We start from the raw sequence: 23,768 nt of genomic DNA, 5'->3' as shown, positions 1-23,768 counted from the left end.
AATTAAAAGGTCAGGTATAAACTTTGTAGTGTTTCAGTATTTGTATATTTGTTTAGTTTGGTATATACTTGCTATTAATATATTGAATGAACATACACACATGTATAGTATCAAGATTTTTTTCCTTCACACTAGTTTGTATTTCATAAAATCACCATATGTTTCCTTTATAGTGAGAAAAAAGCGTTTTAATGTTGCATTTATGTGAAAAGCAATTTTAAAAATCGTAAGATGTTCATCAGGAAAACATGTTATTTCAACCAAGATTCTGGCAGGTGGAACAACCCAATTAATATTTTTACTTCAAAGAAATAGAGCATGGCATTAACTCAAGATTATTTGTTTTGTATAAAAAACAACAGCTAAGGGCTTCCCTGGTGGCACAGTGGTTGAGAGTCCGCCTGCCGATGCAGGAGATGCGGGTTCGTGCCCCGGTCTGGGACGATCCCACGTGCCGCGCAGCGGCTGGGCCCGTGAGCAATGGCCGCTGGGCCTGCGCGTCTGGAGCCTGTGCTCCGCAGCGGAAGAGGCCACAACAGTGAGAGGCCCGCGTACCACAACAACAACAACAACAACAACAAACAAACAGCTAAAACACTACAATGTACATACTGAGATGTAAATCCCAAACCAGAAGTCTATCACAGGAAATATGCCAGACACGCCCAAAAAAAGGAGCTCAACAATTTGCACCAATGTGTAAGGATTTATGTAAACAGGAAAAATGAAGAAATTTCTCTGCATATTTTCCCTCTGTTTTCCTCTAGGTTTACTACCCCCTGTTCCTTGTATCACTGAATGATCAGAAGGAAACTAACTTGCATGAAATTGAAAAGAAAATTTAAAAGATGTAGAGAAAGAGAGAGACCCTTTTGATATTCTACTGAACTGTAGTTTGAATTGATTCACTACTTTTTAAAGATCTCAGTAATTTTATCTTAGCTCATTAGCTGTCAATTAAAAGTGCTTTTATAAAGTTTGAGGATTAAATTTTATGTCACAGTACTTTCAGATAATTAAGTCAACTGAATAGAATGTCTTAATCATATAAAATTAAAGGAAGAATCTAGACCTCAAAAATATACTAGATTTACACATTTTAATAGGAATACTTCCCTGGGCTACAACCTTGATCCAAGGCCCCATCATCCCTCCTCCGTTCTTGCCTTTTTGTCTGTTCTCAACAAAGTATCCAGTAACTACTTTTTAATGAAAGTAAGGCAGATTATGTAATTCCCCTTCAAAAAAGCAAAGTGCCCTTCCATCTCTGTTATGGACTTAATGTTTGAGTTTTCACAAAATTCATATTTTGAACCCCTAACCCCCAATGTGATGGTATTAGGAAATGGGGACTTTGGAAGGTAATTAGGCACAGTTGAGGTCATGAGGGTAGCACCTCAGTACTGGAATTAGTGTCCCGCCTTCATAATCGGATTACTAACCATATAAAAAGAGGGGAAAATATCAGATTTCACTCTCTGCATGTGTACAAAGAAGAGGTCATGTGAGTACATAGCAAGATGGCAGTCATCTGCAAAACAGGAAGAGAGACCTCACCAGGAGTCAACTCTTCCCAAAACCTTAATCTTGGACTTGCCAGGGTCCAGAAATGTAAAATTAAATATCTGTTGTTTAAACCAACCTGTCTATGGTATTTTGTTACGGCAGCCCAAATTGACTTAGACAATCTCAAAATAAAAATCAACTGTAATTATCCACAAGGCTGTACAAAAGGAGGCCTCTGCTGCTACCCTCAGCTGCTCCCTCAGCTCTGCCCACACGGTCTTCCTGTTCTTTATGCATCCACTATGCTCCAGGCTCAGGATCTTGGTACTTTCGGTTACCTCTGCCTGCAACCTTCTTACTCAATGATTTCATGACTTTCATGCTCACCAACTATAGACTTTTGCCACAATGCTGCCTTATCCACAAAGCCTTCCTTATCCACATATTTTGAATATCAACTCCCCAACTCCTAACCCAGGAACTACCCTTCCCTATTTTATTTTTATCTCAAACATTTATTATGCTACAATATATCCCATTATTTTAATTGCTTATTTGTTTATTTTATGCCCTATTTCCATCAGAATGTAAGCTCCATGAGTACAGGGGTTTTTATCTATTTTTTCAGTGTTATATTCCCATTATAAACTGTTTTTTAAAACAGTAAATGTTAACTCTTAGCACTCTCTAATACAATATTGGCCATGTCTTGGAACAGCTTAATTGCTTATGAAAGATTATCACATAATCAATCAGTAAAGGCTAAGAAGCTTTTTCCTCTATAATTTCTATACTAACATCATTTGAGGTACAGTAGCTATATTTTCTGTAATAAAACAAACGAACATTGAGAGAGGAAAGACAGGGATAGGGGATTAAGGGATGGAAACTACTATTTATAAAATAAATAAGCTACAAGGATATATTATACAGCACAGGAAATATAGGCAATATTTTATAATAACTATAAATGGAGTATAACCTTTAAGAATTGTGAATCACTATACTGTACACTATACTGTATATAATATTGTACATTAACTATACCTCAATTTAAAAAATGATAAATTACAACACAGTATTATAGACAGTTAAATTTATAAAAAGCAAGTATTTTTGTTAAGGCATATGAGACCTCCAAGGATATTAATAAAACTACTGAAAATTCTCCTGTCTTCTTTCAGCAAAATCAATGTACCTTTGTGATAGAAGTTTGTTCATTTTTAAATTTCTAAAATAGAAATTATAAATTGCCTTGCTTACATTACAAGGTAAGTGTAAGGACAAAAGTATCTAGTACCTGAAAATTATGCAAGTTGGGGTTCCCTATTATTTTATCTTAGCATATTCTTATATAACTATAATAATTCTACAAATAAATATCAACATAAATTTCTAATGACAAATGACAAGAAAATTCTATGAAGACATTCCATGAAGACATAACAAATTAATAAAGTTCTGTGATTAAAACAAATTAAGTCGGAATATTCAGCCATTTTTACTGAGTTCATTGCTTGTTTTTTTATACTCTTAAACAGAAAAATTAGATCTGAAAATTAAGTGTGAAATAAAAGTACCGACCAGTGAAATCCTCAAAAGTAGAAACTTTCAGATAGGATTTTAATTAAATATACTATTTGAAAACTTTAAATACACCATGGAGAAAAAATAATCACATTTGAATTCAAGAGACTTTCAAAAGTAATCACCTTTGTAAAATTAGAACACAAGGTATCTTATGAGAATTCAGAGACACAAACTAAGTAAAAGAAGAGGCTGTTTCCTTCAGTTATGCCTTCAATTAGAGTATGCTTTCCCATTTATTAAATTCAGAAACCTAGAATGATTCTGGATATCTGATATATTCTGATGAGCTGCATGAAAAAAGCCAGTAATTATTAACTTTTCAAGATCTTGTTGACATTTCTGATTTTACTCCTGTGTCATTTACCCACACAGCCCGTAACACTGGATATGAATTTTAAAGTGGCACAGGCCAGGCAAGATCAGAGACTTACTGATGAGATCTCAGCAAGGAAGGAGAAGCGAATATTAACATAAATGGGACTAAATAAATAATCCAAAGACAGAGCTTCTTTTCCTTTGTTTTTTTAAATTATGCCACATACCAAAGTGTCTTACAACTTCTGAAAACATCTATTTCAATATTTTATCTTACTGACTTTCAAAGTAATCAAAGTAATACTTTTTATTCTCTGAGACTATTAAAATCATCCTTTGTAAATATTCACAGTTTATTCTAAATTAGAAAAAAAAAAACAAAACATTTACACCATGTCAAGACCCTTCTGTAGGATACTGAAAAAAAAGATGTGTATACTATGTGACACCAATCTGAAAAAAACATGTCCCAATTTACTTTATGTGCCATATTTTATGTCTGTTCCAGCATAAAATAGATGAAGACTTTCATGAACGTGATTTCAATGAGAAAAATCAAAAGAGCAAAAGAAATAAGAAACTGAAGATTCTCATACAAAGTAAGTATCTTACTAACTCCTGTGCACAATCCTGGCTCCCAAGGAATATACCTGAGTCAAAATTAACTCAAAAGTAAAATATCAGAAATTTTATGAGGAGGAGCTTCAAGATGGCGGAAGAGTAAGACGCGGAGGTCACCTTCCTCCCCACAGATACATCAGAAATGCATCTACACGTGGAACAACTCCTACAGAACAACTACTGAACGCTGGCAGAAGACCTCACACCTCCCAAAAGAAAAGAAAGTCCCCACGTACCTGGGTAGGGCAAAAGAAACAAGAATAAACAGAGACAAAAGGCTAGGGACGGGACCTGCACCAGTGGGAGGGAGCCGTGAAGGAGGAAAGGTTTCCACACACTAGAAGCACCTTCGTGGCCAGAGACTGCGGGTGGCGGAGGGGGGGAAGCTTCAAAGCCGCGGAGGAGAGCACAGCAACAGGAGTGCGGAGGGCAAAGCGGAGAGATTCCCGCACAGAGGATCGGTGCTGACCGGCACTCACCAGCCCAAGAGGCTTGTCTGCCCGGCTGCTGGGGTGGGCGGGGCTGGGAGCTGAGGCTTGGGCTTCAGTCGGAGCGCAGGGAGAGGACTGGGGCTGGCGGCGTGAACACAGCCTGAAGGGGTTTAGTGCACCACGGCTGGCCGGGAGGGAGTCCGGGAAAAAGTCTGGAGCTGCCGAAGAGGCAAGAGACTTTTTCTTACCTCTTTGTTTCCTGGTGCACGAGGAGAGGGGATTCAGAGCGCTGCTTAAAGGAGCTCCAGAGATGGGCGCGAGCCACGGCTATCAGTGCGGACCCCAGAGACGGGCATGAGACGCTAAGGCTGCTGCTGCCGCCGACACCAAGAAGCCTGTGTGCGAGCACAGGTCACTATCCACACCTCCCTTCCCGGGAGCCTGTGCAGCCCGCCACTGCCAGCGTCCAGTGATTCAGGGACAACTTTCCAGGGAGAACACACAGCGCGCCTCAGGCTGGTGCAACATCACGCTGGCCTCTGCCGCCACAGGCTCACCCCGCACTCTGTACCCCTCCCTCCTGCTGGCCTGAGTGAGCCAGAGCCCCCGAAGCAGCTGCTCCTTTAACCCTGTCCTGTCTGAGTGAATAACAGACGCCCTCAGGTGACCTACACATAGAGGCGGGGCCAAATCTAAAGCTGAGCCCTAGGAGCTGTGCAAACAAAGAACAGAAAAGGAAATCCCTCCCAGCAGCCTCAGGAGCAGCAGATTAAATCTCCACAATCAACTTGATGTATCCTGAATCTGTGGAATACCTGAATAGACAACGAATCATCCCAAATTGAGGAGGTGGACTTTGGGAGCAACGAAATACATATATTTTTCCCTTTTTCTCTTTTTGTGAGTGTGTATGTACACGCATCTGTGTGTGATTTTGGCTGTGTAGCTTTGCTTTTACCATTTGTCCTAGGGTTCTGTCTGTCCGTTTTTTGCTGTTGTTGTTGTTTTTAGTATAGTTTTTAGCACTTGTTAGCATTGGTGGATTTGTTTTTTGGTTTGGTTGCTCTCTTCTTTCTTTTTTTTATTACTTAAAAAATTTTTTTAATAATTATTTTTTATTTTAATAACTATTTTATTTTACTTTTTTACTTTATTTTCTTCTTTCTTTCATTCTTTTTTTTCTCCCTTTTATTCTGAGCCGTGTGGATGACAGGCTCTTGGTGCTCCAGCTAGGTGTCAGAGCTGTGCCTCTGAGGTGGGAGAGCCAAGTTCAGGACACTGGTCCACAAGAGATCTCCCAGCTCCACGTAATATCAAATGGCAAAAATCTCCCAGAGATCTCCATCTCAATGCCAAGACCCAGCTCCACTCAACGACCAGCAAGCTACAGTGCTGGACACCCTATGCTTAACAACTAGCAAGACAGGAACACAATCCCATCCATTAGCAGAGAGGCTGCCTAAAATCATAATAAGGCCACAGACACCCCAAAACACACCTCCAGACATGCACCTGCCCACCAGAAAGATAAGATCAAGCCACATCCACCAGAATACAGGCAGTAGTCCCCTCCACCAGGAAGCCTACACAACCCACTGAACCAACCTTAGCCACTGGGGACAGACACCAAAAACAATGGGAACTATGCACCTGCAGCCTGAAAAGAGGAGACCCCAAACACAGTAAGTTAAGCAAAATGAGAAGACACAGAAACACACAGCACATGAAGGAGCAAGGTAAAAACCAACCAGACCAAACAAATGAGGAGGAAATAGGCAGTCTACCTGAAAAAGAATTCAGAAAAATGATAGTAAAGATGATCCAAAATCTTGGAAATAGAATGGAGAAAATACAAGAAAAGTTTAACAAGGACATAGAAGAACTAAAGAGCAAACAAACAGTGATGAACACACAATAAATAAAATTAAAAATTATCTAAAAGGGATCAATAGAAGAATAACTAAGGCAGAAGAATGGATAAGTGACCTGGAAGATAAAATAGTGCAAATCACTACTGCAGAGCAGAATAAAGAAAAAAGAATGAAAAGAATTGAGAACAGTCTCAGAGACCTCTGGGACAACATTAAATGCATCAACGTTTGAATTATAGGGGTCCCAGAAGAAGAAGAGAAAAAGAAAGGGACTGAGAAAATATTTGAAGAGATTATAGTTGAAAACTTCCCTAATATGGGAAAGGAAATAGTTAATCAAGTACAGGAAGCACAGAGAGTCCCATACAGGATAAATCCAAGGAGAAATATGCCAAGATACATATTAATTAAACTATCAAAAATTAAATACAAAGAAAAAATATTAAAAGCAGCAAGGGAAAAACAACAAATAGCACAAGGGAATCCCCATACGGTTAAAAGCTGATCTTTCAGCAGAAACTGTGCAAGCCAGAAGGGAGTGGCAAGACATATTTAAAGTGATGAAGGAGAAAAACCTGCAACCAGGATAACTCTACCCAGCAAGGATCTCATTCAGATTTGATGGAGAAATTAAAACCTTTACAGACAAGCAAAAGCTAAGAGAATTCAGTACCACCAAACCAGCTTTACAACAAATGCTAAAGGAACTTCCCTAGGCAGGAAACACAAGAGAAGGAAAAGACTTACAATAACAAACCCAAAACAATTAAGAAAATGGGAATAGGAACATACATATGGATAATTACCTTAAATGTAAATGGATTAAATGCTCCAACCAAAAGACATAGACTGGCTGAATGGAAACAAAAACAAGACCCATATATATGCTGTCTACAAGAGACCCACTTCAGACCTAGAGACACATACAGACTGGAAGTTAGGGGATGGAAAAAGATATTCCATGCAAATGAAAATCAAAAGAAAGCTGAAGTAGCAATTCTCATATCAGACAAAAAAGACTATAAAACAAAGACTATTACAAGAGACAAAGAAGGAAACTACATAATGATCAAGGGCTGAATCCAAGAAGATATAACAATGGTAAATATTTCTGCACCCAACACAGGAGCACCTCAATACACAAGGCAAATAGTAACAGCCATAAAAGGGGAAATTGAACATAACACAATCATAGTAGGGGAATTTAACACCCCACTTTCACCAATGGACAGATCATCCAAAATGAAAATAAATAAGGAAACACAAGCTTTAAATGACACATTAAACAAGATGGCCTTAATTGATATTTATAGGACATTCCATCCAAAAACAACAGAATACACATTCTTCTCACATGGTCATGGAACATTCTCCAGGATAGCTCATACCTTGGGTCACAAATCAAGCCTTGGTAAATTTAATAAAATTGAAATCATATCACATATCTCTTCCGACCACAATGCTATGAGACTAGATATCAATTACAGGAAAAAATCTGTAAAAAATACAACCACGTGGAGGCTAAACAATACATTACTTAATAATCAAGAGACCACTGAAGAAATCAATCAGGAAATCAAAAAATACCTAGAAACAAATGGCAATGAAAACACGATGACCCAAAACCTATGGGATGCAGCAAAAGCAGTTCTGAGGGAAGTTTAAGAGCAATATAATGCTACCTTAAGAAACAAGAAACTTCTCAAAAAAACAACCTAACCTTACACTTAAAGCAATTAGACAAAGAAGAACAACAACAACAAAAAAAACCCAAAGGTAGCAGAAGGAAAGAAATCATAAAGATAAGATCAGAAATATATGAAAAAGAAATGAATGAAACAACAGCAAAGATAAATAAAACTAAAAGCTGGTTCTTTCAGAAGATAAACAAAATTGACAAACCATTAGCCAAACTCATCAAGAAAACGCGGGAGAAGACTCAAATCAATAGAATTAGAAATGAAAGAGGAGAAGTAACAACTGACACTGCAGAAATACAAAGGATCGTGACAGATTACTACAAGCAACTATATGCCAATAAAATGGACAACCTGGAAGAAATGGACAAATTCTTAGAAATGCACAACCTTCTGAGACTGAACCAGGAAGAAATAGAAAATATGAACAGACCAGTCACAAGCACTGAAATTTTAACTGTGATTAAAAATCTTCCAACAAGCAAAAGCCCAGGACCAGATGGCTTCACAGGCGAATTCTATCAAACATTTAGAGAAGAGCTAACACATATCCTTCTCAAACTCTTCCAAAATATAGCAGAGGGAGGAACACTCCCAAACTCATTTTATGAGGCCATCATCACCCTGATACCAAAACCAGACAAAGATGTCACAAAGAAAGAAAACTACAGGCCAATATCACTGATGAACATAGATGCAAAAATCCTCAACAAAGTACTATCAAACAGAATCCAACAGCACATTAAAAGGATCATACACCATGATCAAGTCGGGTTTATCCCAGGAATGCAAGGATTCTTCAATATATGCAAATCAATCAATATGATCCACCATATTAACAAACTGAAGGAGAAAAACCATATGATCATCTCAATAGATACAGAGAAAGCTTTCGAAAATACTCAACACCCATTTATGATAAAAACCCTGCAGAAAGTAGGCATAGAGGGAACTTTTCTCTACATAATAAAGGCCATATATGACAAACCCACAGCCACCATCATCGTCAATGGTGAAAAACTGAATCCATTTCTACTAAGATCAGGAACAAAACAAGGTTGCACACTCTCACAACTATTATTCAACATAGTTTTGGAAGATTTAGCCACAGCAATCAGAGAAGAAAAAGAAATACAAGGAATCCAAATCAGAAAAGAAGAAGTAGAGCTGTCACTGTTTGCAGATGACATGATACTATACATAGAGAATCCTAAAGATGCTACCAGAAAACTACTAGAGCTAATCAATGAATTTGGTAAAGTAGCAGGATACAAAATTAATGCACAGAAATCTCTTGCATTCCTACACACTAATGATGAAAAATCTGAATGAGAAGTTAAGAAAACACTCCCATTTACCACTGCAACAAAAAGAATAAAATATATGAGTAAACCTACCTAGGGAGACAAAAGACCTGTATGCAGAAAATTATAAGACACTGGTGAAAGAAATTAAAGATGATACAAATAGATAGAGAGATATACCATGTTCTTGGACTGGAAGAATCAACATTGTGAAAATGACTCTACTACCCAAAGCAATCTACAGATTCAATGCAATCCCTATCAAACTACCACTGGCATTTTTCAGAGAACTAGAACAAAAAAATTTCACAATTAGTATGGAAACACAAAAGACCCCAAATAGCCAAAGCAATCTTGAGAGAGAAAAACGGAGCTGGAGGAATCAGGCTCCCTGACTTCCGACTATACTACAAAGCTACAGTTATCAAGACAGTATGGTACTGGCACATAACCAGAAATATAGATCAGTGGAACAGGATAGAAAGCCCAGAGGTAAAACCACACACAGATGGTCACCTTATCTTTGATAAAGGAGGCAAGAATATACAGTGGAGAAAAGACAACCTCAAGACGCAAGAGGGAAGAGATATGGGGACATATGTATATGTATAACTGATTCACTTTGTTATAAAGCAGAAACTAACACACCACTGTAAAGCAATTATACTCCAATAAAGATGTTAAAAAAAGGAAATTCTGTCTATTGTAATACTTAAAAGTATAAAGTTTAGCATTAGAATTTATATGAAATTTGACCCCATTTCTTACCAATGATGTGGCCTTTCATTAAAGACTCAGCTTCAATTTCTCCTTCTTCAAAATTATTGAGCAAAGTTATTTAAATAAATGAGATATTATAATTTACTAGACTGCTGAATTAGGTTCTTATTATTTTAGGTTCTAATAATCTAGGGAAAAAATGCATTTTTCATTGATTTTTTAAGCATCAGCCCATTGAAAAATTAAGCAAAGTTATTTTGTTTTGATATTCCTTGGTAACCTACTCCTGAAGAGATACCTTCCTCCTCTCTATTTTCAGCTTTTTAATAGTTCAACAACGACAAGAACAGAAATTCTCTACTATCAGTGAGGTGGGTGGGGGAAGGAGGAAGCAAGTTGAAAAGCAATATGAAAAATGCCATTTGGGTTATTTCATTAGTAAGTGTTCACATTTAAATATATATTTTATAGGACTGTGCCCCGAACTGTTAGTCATGATTAGCTTCAGTAGGTGTTACAGTTGGAGACTTTCCTCTTCTATCTTAAATACGCATGCACTGTTAAAATTTCTGCTACTGTGGTACATGGCTTGTAGAAAGAGACATAAATCTGTTTTTAAGTGTGTGAGGTTGTTGGGGCCCACAGCAACCCACCCCAAAATGCGCCTCAATGGCATATTGATTATTTTGAATAAAGTTATGTGAGAAACAACCAGTGGAAAATAAATGATAAAAAAGAAAAACTCTGATGCCCCTTTTTCCCCCTAAAAGTGGGAAATAAATCTCCCATGTGAAGGTACCCTCCCTATACCAGGAGGATAGAAAGCATCCCTATCACCAAAGTTAAGGAATTCAAGGCTAAGCAAGCTGTATAGACAAAGTTTGTTACTTCATTAGTCTGCTACCCCAAACACAAGCCCCCTTGTTTTGTTACATCTCTTCAAATAGTTGTTTCTTTGTCTAAACATGATATATTATTGGCCTGCTCTGGACACTTCGGGGGGTCCCATTTTTATGACTTACATGCATACAAATTAATTTTTTTAAATTAATCTTTTCATCTGTCTTGTGTCAATTATTAGACCAGCCAAAAGAACTCAAGAAGAGCTGGGGTGGGGGGGGGTTCAATCTCCCCCTCCCTGGACAAAGTTCTGATATCCTTCCTTGGGAATTTAATGGAAAGTTTGAGGATTTCTGGATAATCACTATTGGCAACAAAACAGAAACACAATCATGAAAGCTTGCTAACAAATTAAAAACACTCAAGCTGGCCTCAAGTTTGTTTGACATAGTACTACAGATCAGATAACAGTGACATGATAGACAGAGTACTGACATAAAAATGTTTTGACTCAAAACTTCTATATCCAGACAGTTTGTTCTTCTAAAGTAAGTTCAAAAGAAAGATATAATTGTAGAGTAATAAGATTATCATCCTGTTGACATACCCGACAACAGGTGATAACAATTTTGAAAGGAAATAAAATGGATGAAATAGTTTTTTTAAAAATGAGAAACACAACCATACAGCTCAGTATTATCTGATTAATTGTTGTTATAACAGTTGCAAAAATTAATTGAAAACATCAAAAATAATTCTTGAAAAACAAATGCAATAGACAAAGTAAAAAACAAAAAATAAGAAAAACAAAACTGAACCTACATCCCAGTAATTCCTAAAAGGACTTGGAATTAATAGGGTGAGTTGTAAAGAAGTCAGATTACGTTTAATTCTCATGTAACATCAGAAACTACTTACACCATTGTTTCTATTATAGAGAAAAATCATATGTTTATTATCTTTAAAGACTTGATATGATGAAAACAACATGTACTTTTAAAAATATTAAAAAGGTGAAACAAAAAGAATGAATAAAATAATTTGACAGAAGATGAAATTTATATTATGAAAAGAATAAGACATGTACTTAAAAATGCCCTTTTAAACAACAATCTCGGAATGAATCCAAAAAATTAAGGCTAATTTTTTATATTAGTCCTTGTATTTAATCCTTTTTGTGTAAATATACTTTAATTGTAATTAATAATAACAGCAAACAGTTACATAATGCTTACTATGAGCCTGGCACTCTTATGCAAACTCAAACACACTAACTTACTTTACCCTCAAATGAACTTTTCAGTTAGTAATCTTATCCCCATTTTACGGGTGAGCAATGCTAGCCCATAAAGTTAATAAATTTGCCAAAGGAAATACTGTTAAAATTTAGATTTGAAATTTAATTTAACCCAGGCTGTCTGCATCCAGAATCCAGGCAGTTCTGGATACACTCTGGATACCCAGTACACTTTACAGCCTTTTCAATTAAGGGAACTATTAGAAATATATTTTTTAGGGCTTCCCTGGTGGTGCAGTGGTTGAGAGTCTGCCTGCCGATGCAGGGGACACGGGTTCGTGCCCTGGTCCAGGAGGATCCCACATGTAACGGAGCGGCTGGGCCCGTGAGCCATGGCTGCTGAGCCTGCGCGTCTGGAGCCTGTGCTCCGCAGCGGGAGAGGCCACAACAGTGAGAGGCCCGCGTACCGCCAAAATATATATATATATATATATATATATATATATATATATATATATATATATATATATACTTTTTAAATTCTCAAGTGGTTCTTTTTCCTTACCATTTACTTATGTGAAAGGCAGGGTACAAGGGGGGAAATTGGGAACGAGTTAGAAAATGGATAACATCTAAGACCAGAGCTGTGAATGGGCAAAGACCCTGCTTTCTGGGTCACAGCTGGTCCTCATAGATGATTAGGCTGCATTTAAAAGAATTCCTACTTAGAATTGTCAGGCTCTGCCCTTATTAGTATATTGGGTGTCTCTAAGAAATACCACTGGCACAAGCTTCCTCCCCTGTATCTTCCTAAATAACTTATTACCCTCCCTTCCTCACAGTGAAGCCTTTTCAATCAAGTCTTCCAGTTGATGTTTTTCTATTTCTTTAGGTTTATCATTTATTCCTTTAACCAACACTTTTTATCTTGAGTCCACAATATACTAAGACAGAGGTATCTTTTTCTTATATCTTAGAGTAAGGCAGAGATACACAGAGAGAGACAAAGAGAGATAGTAAAACACAGTAAGATGTTGTAAGAACTAGAGAGTCTACAATGTACATCTCGCTTCCTTTAGCAGTTTGTGGGTCTGTACTAATGCTACATAGTTTTGATTTTTAAAAAAATACATCTATTACTTTTTAAGTTATTGATATCAATTGGAAAGGCAGAATTATTTGTTAAACAACAGAGTAGAAGGACACCTCCATGGATACAGGCTCTCCTGCAAATATTCACGGAGTGAGAGCCTATGAACAATATATTGCTCATGAAAATCAAGTTTCTTCTTTTGCATAAATCAAAGTTTACCACAGACTCTTAAATGACATGTGAACAAAACACTATCACAGTTGCTCTTTTTTTTCAAATATTAGGTATTTAAGATAGATGAGAACATGATATTCCAAGAGTTGTTCACATTCTTTTACTTACAGCCCTCATAGATGTCAGTGGGAATATGGACTGCTGCATGCTGATAGGATATTTGTCGCCCAAAATTAGCATCATCGATAAAAACAGGTTTTATCCTCTGGCTGCCTGGCTCACTATCGTTCTTTTCCGGCTATAAAGAAAAAATAGACAATAAACAGAATATTACAACTTATGCTAACACAGGTATTCTCACATTCACTTCTTCATTTGCCAAATGCATAGTCTTTAAAAAAACAGATCTACAAGAATATTTTAAAATATAGTCCCATGATGACATCAGACACACAAATTTCCATTCAGGTATTAGCTTTCACATTATAACCTAACTTCTCTCCTAATTTCCTCAACTTTGGAGTCACTCGGGATCATCCTGAGAGGACCAGAGCTTTCCCACATCCAGTACTTATTAGAATGTACATTTAAAGAATAGCCTAAGTACCTTTAAATACAACCAAATTAAAAGTTTCCCCTTGAAATAAATTTCACCACTTATGTTACCAAATTTCTATAATTCTTAGTTTGATAACCAAAGGTACACATGACCTTTGTGTAAAAATAATAATAGCAATGAATGATTATTTTATGTCATATTCCCTTGATTTCTGCATGTTTTCCAGGTGTATCAATTTTTGTTTTAAAAAAGTAAGTACAAATACTAGGAAAGAAGACATCTATTGTAACTCTTAGTACAATCGAATCCTAACTTCAACCAATTTGTCTCCCGATGTAGGAGAAAAGATCCAATCAATAACGAGTAAAGAAAATCCCACAGGTGTTTCAGGTTGAAGATTAATTTTCTACCTATTTGAACTATGCTTGTGATACTGAATTACCCTGGCAAGATAATCCAGTTTCTCGTCTGGCAAGAAACTAAGAACCTTACTCATTTATCCAAAATGCATCTCTCTAACAATTGTTTTTGGCTAATTATGTTAAGCTTTTTATTCCCCCAGTTCAAATATAGTTAACTCTTTCCTAAGTAAACATTTTTTTATTAAATTCAGACCTGTATTATCAACTCCATTTTAGGGACTAATGTATTCCATATTCCCAAGGTAATTTCCTCAAAACAAAACTGAAAAAAAGAATCACAACGTTTGACTATTTTCGCAGCACACTGCAGTAATGCAACAGATAAGCAAGAGAAAAGACTTAAATGGACAATCAGAAAATTTCATAAGAAGGCTGGTAGAATGTGGCAACACGAAGTCCACAAAGAAGTGATAGTGTCCAACTTTCTAGATGGCTCTGAAATTTTCTATAACCAGATAACCCATCAGTATCCCAAGATATTTTAAAACACACACACACACACACACGTGTGTGTGTGTTTCCCTAAGGAAGTTGCAACACTGGAAAGATTATCTAGACACAAATATTAGCAAAAGGGCTTTTTATTTTATTTTATTTTATTTTTTGCGGTACGCAGGCCTCTCACTGTTGTGGCCTCTCCCGTTGCAGAGCACAGGCTCCGGACGCTCAGGCTCAGCGGCCATGGTTCACGGGCCCAGCCGCTCCGCAGCATGTGGGATCTTCCCGGACCGGGGGCATGAACCCGTGTCCCCTGCTTCGGCAGGCGGACTCTCAACCACTGCGCCACTAGGGAAGCTCAGGACTTTTTTTTTTTTTTTTTTTTAATCAATGACTTCTAAAGCTGCAAGTCCAACTCATTATGTAATGAAATCAATTTAATAGGTCATGACCAAATTATTTTTCAAATGAAACAATGCTGAAAGAAAATATGAAAATACTCTCTATAATAAGGGGAAGGACTATATTTGGAAACTGTGGTTTAGGTATTCTGTTTTGGGGGTTTTATGTTTTATTATACTTTGTTGAAAAGGAAAAACTACATCTTTAGAATATTTTTATGAGTCAATTTAATGTGCTGAAAATAAAAATTAAAAAAAATAGTTGAAGATCGATCACTGTTTTTTATCCATGTGAAAGCCACAAAGATATAACTGCTCCCCCATTAACTAAATATACAAAATAATGAAACAGTAGTGTTGAAAGTCTAAAATTTGGCAAAATACCTACACGCAGGAATCACTAATTCATACTCTTTTCTAAAACAGAGGTTAGGTGTGTACAGCATGAAGGAAAGGAGAAAGATGATAAGAAAAAGGTCTTACATGGGAAATAACAAGAAAGCACAAAGATGAATACCATTAAAACTATAAAAACCAGTGATAGTGCTAATAGTGTTTGCTATGTATTCATCCCTACATTTCTCTCTTTACCTCTTTCCTCTAAAAATATAGGCTGATTTTCTCTTCTTTCTTTGTACTTAACATCTACATTTAAGCTTAAAACCATTTTAAAACAAATACAGCATATATGTATGTCCCCAATGTAATTACTCTTTTATATTCCTTAATAACAGTATAAAATTGTATTTGTCATATTTATTGTGACTATTTTACTATTGTTGCACATTTGTTTCAAGATTTAGATATTAAATGACATTTCTATAAATGTTATCATTAAATCCTCCACTCTACCAATAAATTATTTCTTGAGTGAGTGAATGAATGAAATATTTGCACTTATCCACGTATTCCTAACCCTAATTCATACGTATAGTTCACTCTCTGTCTCTTACGCCAAAGAACGCGTAACCTAACACATCTACCAGCATTCCAACTGCTAATAAAGGAAAGAATATAAACAATAACTGGGGTTTGGTCTTGGATTCAACTGTGAATTTTAATATATTTTAAAATTCATCCTCTATTCTATGGCTCTCTGTTCCTGGGCACAATTGACTTGAGTAAGAGAAGGGATCATTAAAACAAACTACTTTCACTAATAACAAGAATGTAAAGGGTCTCACCTAATAAATGATGTCATTTTTCTCCTCAACTGCAAACATCCTGAATTAGTGAAAAGCCTCAATATTTATTTTAAAGCAGAGGTTTCTCAAAGTGTGGTCCTTGAAGAAGCAGCATCAGCAACCACTGAAACTTTTAGAGTTCAGGCTCTCAGGCCCCACCCCAGGCCTAGTTAATCAGACACATCAGGGGAGGGATCCAGCAAGTAGTAGTTCAACAAACCCTCCAGGTGATTGTGATAACACACTAAAATTGCAAGTCCACTGCTTTAAAATCAATCGTTTAAATTGCACACACATGTTTGTTTAGAACTACTCATGAAAAAGTTAGGATTAAGAATAAGCATATTAATGGATGTCTGAATTTTTCTATCCTCCATAGGGTAGAAACACTGTTTTATTATTACTGAATAATAGATGTGTGCACATGGTAATATGGCCAGTAATATCTGTCAAAGGATATTTCAAAAGACAGTAGTTTCTCAAGATACTCTAAGGGCTGCCTCCAACCTGAAATAACTTGGGAAAATATTCTTCTACTCTTCTGTTAAGAGAATAACAAAGCACATTGGCACATCAAAAGCTCTGAAATAAGTGTCACTAAAGAAAACCATGTTTAACCCAGTGTTCTCAAGCTTATGGGGCCCTGGATTTTTTTTTTTTCATACAAAACCTATTACAAAGAACATATGAAAAACTGGAGAGGCAGAGTGGAAAGTAAAGACATCGGGAGATTTGCTTCTACTCAGCCGTATTCATAACCCCTCGGACTAGGGCCAGTCACTGTTCCTTGGGCTTCAGCTTTCTGACTTATAAATAACGCTGGGCTGCAGGTGTGGTCCTCATTCCCTGAGGCATATCAGAATCACCTGGGGAGCCCTCTCCCCGCAACCAATAAAGCAGTGAATCACAACGGGGAGGACATCTTTGGAAAGAATCTCTCAGTTGGTTCTAATATCCTCTCCTACTTAAATTAAGAAGATTCAAACTAAAGAATCTATGTTATTTTCAGTTATGAAAAAATTATAGTCCTATTTCTATAATTTTAGAAAATATTACACTCGTTTCTGTAAGCATATCTTTTCCAGAAATCCTAATTATATCTATCTCTAGCAAAATTTAGATATATGAAAAGTAGAAAGATTTGATGATAGATAAGAGAGGGCTTCCCTGGTGGCGCAGTGGTTGAGAGTCCGCCTGCCAATGCAGGGGACACGGGTTCGTGCCCCGGTCTGGGAAGATCCCACATGCCGCGGAGCGGCTGGTCCCGTGAGCCATGGCCTCTGAGCCTGCGCGTCCGGAGCCTGTGCTCCGCAACGGGAGAGGCCACAACAGTGAAGAGACAGAGAGTGAACTATACGTATGAATTAGGGTTAGGAATATGTGGATAAGTGCAAATATTTCATTCATTCACTCACTCAAGAAATAATTTATTGGTAGAGTGGAGGATTTAATGATAACATTTATAGAAATGTCATTTAATATCTAAATCTTGAAACAAATGTGCAACAATAGTAAAATAGTCACAATAAATATGACAAATACAATTTTATATTGTTATTAAGGAATATAAAAGAGTAATTACATTGGGGACATACATATATGCTGTATTTAAAAATGGTTTTAAGCTTAAATGTAGATGTTAAGTACAAAGAAAGAAGAGAAAATCAGCCTATATTTTTAGAGGAAAGAGGTAAAGAGAGAAATGTAGGGATGAGTACATAGCAAACACCGTTAGCACTATCACTGGTTTTTATAGTTTTAATGGTATTCATCTTTGTGCTTTCTTGTTGTTTCCAATGTAATACAATAAACATGTATTATATTTGCAATTAAAAATATTAATTTTTCCTCTCACTGTTGTGGCCACTCCCGTTGCAGAGCACAGGCTCCGGACGCGCAGGCTCAGCGGCCATGGCTCACGGGCCCAGCCGCTCCACGGCATGTGGGATCTTCCCGAACCGGGGCACGAACCCGTGTCCCCTGCATCGGCAGGCGGATTCTCAACCACTGCGCCACCAGGGAAGCCCCCATGTTCAAAACTTTTATTATTATTTTTTTTTTTTACGGTACGTGGGCCTCTCACTGCTGTGGCCTCTCCCGCTGCAGAGCACAGGCTCCGGACGTGCAGACTCAGCGGCCATGGCTCACGGGCCCAGCTGCCCCGAAGCATGTGGGATCCTCCCGGACTGGGGCACAAACCCGTGTCCCCTGCATCGGCAGGCGGACTCTCAACCACTGCGCCACCAGGGGAGCCCCGAAAACTTTTAATCTTAAGCCTTGATTTACAACAGTTCCATCTCATGGCTTTCTCCTGTCCCCCATGGGGCCCCATGGAATAGGCAGTGTAGCACAGCACAGGGACACACGGCTCCTGCTGTGGATCACACGGACTGCACTGCATTCAGTTCGCTGCACTACCAAATACCACATGTGTGACAGCGGACAAGTCACTTAAGCTCACTAAATTTTACTTGTCTTTTCTGGATATCATTAAAATAATAGTATTGCCACAAAGGATGAGTGTGAACTTCAAACGATAACATTACCTGCAAAGCATTTACTTTCTAGTATAGAATAAGTACACATATGTTAATTACTGTTATAATCCAATCCAAACATATAGCATTGAAAATATTTACACCACTTATTTTAGATGCACACACACAAAAAAGTAACTCTGATTCTACCATTTACTATACAGAAGCAATTAATATTCTATTTTTATGCCACCTCCTATTTGAGGATTCAACAACAGTCATTAGCAGAGCCTGAAATAAAGGCTGTATACTATTAGATAGTTTTTTTTTAAAAAGCTGCAAAAGAAACCTAGACTTTCTTTAATAATTAGAACAGAGTCGTCGCTGTCTGATACATATCCCTATTGGTTCATTCTAGAAGCAGACTGATTTATTTCTATAAAATAAAATCAAATCATGAATGATTAGGCTTTTTTTTTTTTTTTTTTTTTTTTTTGTGGTACGCGGGCTTCTCACTGCTGTGGCCTCTCCCGTTGCGGAGCACAGGCTCCGGATGCGCAGGCTCAGCGGCCATGGCGCACGGACCCAGCCGCTCCGCGGCATGTGGGATCTTCCCAAACCGGGACACGAACCCGTGTCCCCTGCATCGGCAGGCGGACTCTCAACCACTGCGCCACCAGGGAAGCCCCTGATTAGGCTTTTAAGAAGACATTTAGATAGGACATTATGTTGGAATTAATTTTAATGTAGACAAGACTGGTAAGAAAATAAATAGCAACATAAATATGCAAGGGAATTCAGCAGACTAGCCAAATGTCCCAGACAGGTCAAATTTTTAACATGATCAATATAATAAAACGTAGCAAATAAATCAACTCAAGTTATTGACATGGGAATTCTGGGCTGAATTTATTTCGTTTGGATTTCAGTCTGAAACATAGGTCTTGGAATTAGGTTAATAAGAGTTTGTAATGATCTGCTTTCTCTTTGCTTGCTTTGGGAATTAAGAAAATAGTGCTGCTTTCTGGCACAACTGAAATCTTCTGGGGAATCTGCTTCACTACATCTTTAGGGAAGTTAAGGATTTATTGGGACAGATGTCTCTAAAAACCTAAACAAGAACCTAAATAAATTTCAAAACTAAAGAGAACCTGAATGTGGAATTTCATAAATAACTGTTGTATTATTAGCTTTTTCTTCCATTTTATTTTGATATTTAATTATCTTTTCAAACCCAGATATATAAAACCTACAATGATTTCAAGACAAATTTTTGCATTGAGGTCACATTTATTTCTAAACGTTTTCTGAAGATTCTGCTCTGATTTTTACTTTGTTACGTGTTTTCTTAAGTTTTTCACACAAATGTAAGGATATTCATAACAATAAAATGAACGAGTTCAAACTAGTACCCTTCAATTATTGTTAACACATCCACACATATGAACGTGCTCCATTTGGAACTAAAATCACTTCAAATCAATATTAAATGTATTGCAGTAATATTAATAATTATTATTTTAAAAATCATACTCACTAACATTTCTGGATTGCCTACTGTAAGACAGGGAATGTTCTAAATGCTTTATATGTGTTAACTAATTTAATTTTCACAGTAACAGTATGAGGTAGGTATCACATTACCTTTATTTTTCAGACCAAAAGAGTGAAGCACAGAGATGTTAGGTGACTCTGCCGATATCACAAAGCTAGAAAATGGCAGAGCTGGGCCTCAGATGCAGGCAGTGGGACTCCAGAGTATAATGTCTTAATCATCAAGCTCTGCTTCTTCCTCCGTATAACAATGTACACAGCACTTATACATGTATGTCTTGTTATTAATTAGGGATAAAAGTTTCCTATGGAAGTATTTAGGAGTGAAATGCCACATCTCGAATTTATCTTAAAATATTTAGCCAACAATACATACAGCAACTATGGAGACTCAGTTTACTGTTCTCTCTTCTTTATATTTAAAATCTTTTTCCTGATAAAAAGTTAAAAACTAATCTTACATTAAAACATTGTACCCACGTTAATGCTGTGGTCTCTCTGGAAATGAAATTCAACAACTTACTTATTCTAATTACATGTATAATTAGACAAAACTTTAGTTTGATGGACTAATAAAATAAGCTTGATTTCATGCTTCACAGAGATTCATAAAAACTTAGATTATCAGATCTCTCCAGACTTGGAACCCAAAATCCTGATGCTTATGTTGCCTGTAGTATGGCAAACAAATATTCTAACTCTGCTACTTATTCTCAACTTGAATCAGTTGTAGACACAGGGAAAGCACATTGTCTGTCGGACTTTACTTAGTTCTCCTGACTGAACCAGGGGCTAATGAGAGGACGGGACAGATGAGAGACGAAGAAGGAAAAAGATCCACTCCACTCCCATATTCCGCAGCCTGCACCGTTGTGTGAACAAAAGGAAACAAACGTCTATATTAAAAAAATTAATTCAAATACAGTCCACAGTCAAAGTCAGTCTTGCCATTCCTCTCTTAATATTGTTTCCGCTCAACCTTGAAACAAAACAGACATTTTCGTTTCCACCTTATTTGCAAAGGGTTTCCTGTTTACTTTGCAAATAAGGCACTACTTTAAAAAGCGAACAATCTTCACAAATGCTATGTAAGCAATAGGGGGACTGAAACACACAAACACCTACCCAATTGAACAAGCATTATCTCAGCAATTACTCTAAATCATTAAACAGAGAAAATGAGTAAGACCCTTACCTCAAGACACTAAAATTTTAATAGAGAAGATTATCCCTGTATATATTACACCACTGAAACCAGAAACGTGTAACAAGTTATTCTGAGCACCCAGAGGAAGGAAATACCTTTTGCTACTTAGGAAAAGCATAGCAGGCTTCAAGAGGAGGTAATATTTGAATTAGTTTTTAAAGAGTACTTAGCATCTGATCGGAAAAATTGTAGGATATCAAAATCAGGTAATTAGAGGAGAGAATATGTTAACTTTAACTAGCACAGGGACAGGAATGACTGTCTTAAATTTCCAGCCTGGCTATGTACCTTACACCTTCCATGAGAATTGTGGCTCACCAAATAATTTAGCCAAGTTATACGTGCATTTTTTTTTTTTTTTTTTTTTTTTTCTGTATGCGGGCCTCTCACTGTTGTGGCCTCTCCCGTTGCGGAGCACAGGCTCCGGACGCGCAGGCTCAGCGGCCATGGCTCACGGGCCCAGCCGCTCTGTGGCATGTGGGATCTTCCCAGACCAGGGCATGAACCCGTGTCCCCTGCATCGGCAGGAGGACTCTCAACCACTGCGCCACCAGGGAAGCCCTATACGTGCATTTTTTAATTCCAAAGCAAAAATCTGTGTAAATGACTAGAGTCATAATTTTTAAATCATATTACACAATCCTAAGGGACATTGACCTTACCCCTTATTTCAGTTACTGCTTTAGCTAAATCTGCCTGTCACTAGGTATTTATTTTTATACCCAGAAGGTGAATATAAACAGCATCGATCTGAGCAGCACAGATATTATAAAATGTCCCTGAGGGACTGTCTGGTATCAAAGTCCTTGAAAGGCTTACAACCTGACCACTCCCCACAAACTAGCTAATTCAGACGTAGCTCATAGAAAGTTACACTCCAAAGAGATAGCTGTTGAGCTTCATTGAGAGGCAACTGATGAGATTAAAAAGCACTTTAAATGCTTGTTTTACCTTTAAGTGAGGCCATGCATCATCATTATAATGAACAAAATCAATAGATTACACTTGACTATGTCATTTTTTATATGCAAATCTTAACTTGGTGATGGACCAGCATATTTAACATGGGAGAATAATAGGAACCAGGAGATTCTAAATTGAATCCTGAATCCAACATAAACGAAAGTTATGGACTTTTTGTATGATTTACTTCTATTATGAAAGCTACTTTTTCTTCATTTCCATCTACTCATATCCTACACACCTTACACCGGCCCTCACCTTCCTTACATGTTGGTGTGATGAAGATTCTACCCTATACTATCTTAAGGCATTTTCTTTTCTTTTCTTTATGTGTGTGGATGTGTGATGTAGGCAGAGTAAGGCAACAAGGAGCAGTGGAACTGCAGCAGCTGGAGAATGCATCACATCCAAAGGCAATCAAACTCCCTTTGTTTCTGTGTCAGCACACCAAAACACATCTGTAGTTACATCTGGCCTTCCTAGTTCTATAGCTTCACACTTGCTGGGAAGATTTCAGCCACTTGTTTTCAAAGTCCACTCAGGCTAAATATAGAACTATTCTAGAAAATAGAAAATTTATTTATATCTCAGATATTTATGTCCCCATTCAAACATATGAGGATAAATTTATTAATTGATAATATTGGTTCAATATTTAGTATTCCAATTAGTTCCTGTGTTCATTAGATATTAGATATTAATGTATGAGATTATAAACTCACATTATATAATCTCCGTTCACCAATTTTTCATAATGAATATGGCTTTGTGGAATCTGAGCAATAAAAATATATAACTAAATTGAAATATAGAAAAGTAAAACAAAGAACAGGGAAGGTAAGCCAATTCAAATCAAAACAAGATGGCATTATGATTATACAAATACTTGATAAATAAAACAGCAAGCACTACGTGTATAAAGTTGGAGTATAGCAACCAATTAAATCCGATTATATACACCAAAACTTTTGGTAAGGATGAATAAATCTCATCATCCATGTAAGTCCAACTTCATCTGATAAGCAACAATCTTCAAAAAAAGCTACAACCACTAAAAATCCTAAGGTGAATATCAAAGTTCAACATTTACTTACATTTCTTAACTTTCTTTCATTCTAAGATAGTGAATATTTCCATTGCAGAAAACAATTTGATTGTAAGGAT

At 37.0% G+C, this 23,768-nt stretch overlaps 1 protein-coding gene across 3 annotated transcripts in view; it reads right to left on the bottom strand.

Annotated features, from left to right (window-relative positions):
• Positions 1 to 23,768, bottom strand: part of CACNA2D1 (calcium voltage-gated channel auxiliary subunit alpha2delta 1) — a 505,032-nt gene that overhangs the window by 163,563 nt on the left and 317,701 nt on the right. For all 3 annotated transcript variants that reach the window (XM_060107477.1, XM_060107475.1, XM_060107476.1), the window contains one exon: positions 13,568 to 13,697. In XM_060107477.1, coding sequence (XP_059963460.1) covers positions 13,568 to 13,697 — 130 coding nt within the window. The remainder of the gene's footprint in view (positions 1 to 13,567; positions 13,698 to 23,768) is intronic.

This window comes from Mesoplodon densirostris, chromosome 9 (genome assembly GCF_025265405.1).
Source record: "Mesoplodon densirostris isolate mMesDen1 chromosome 9, mMesDen1 primary haplotype, whole genome shotgun sequence".
In the NCBI taxonomy this organism is placed as follows: domain Eukaryota; kingdom Metazoa; phylum Chordata; class Mammalia; order Artiodactyla; family Ziphiidae; genus Mesoplodon; species Mesoplodon densirostris.
The sequence above is the reverse complement of the archived record's forward strand: the minus strand, read 5'-3'. Positions and strand labels throughout refer to the sequence as shown.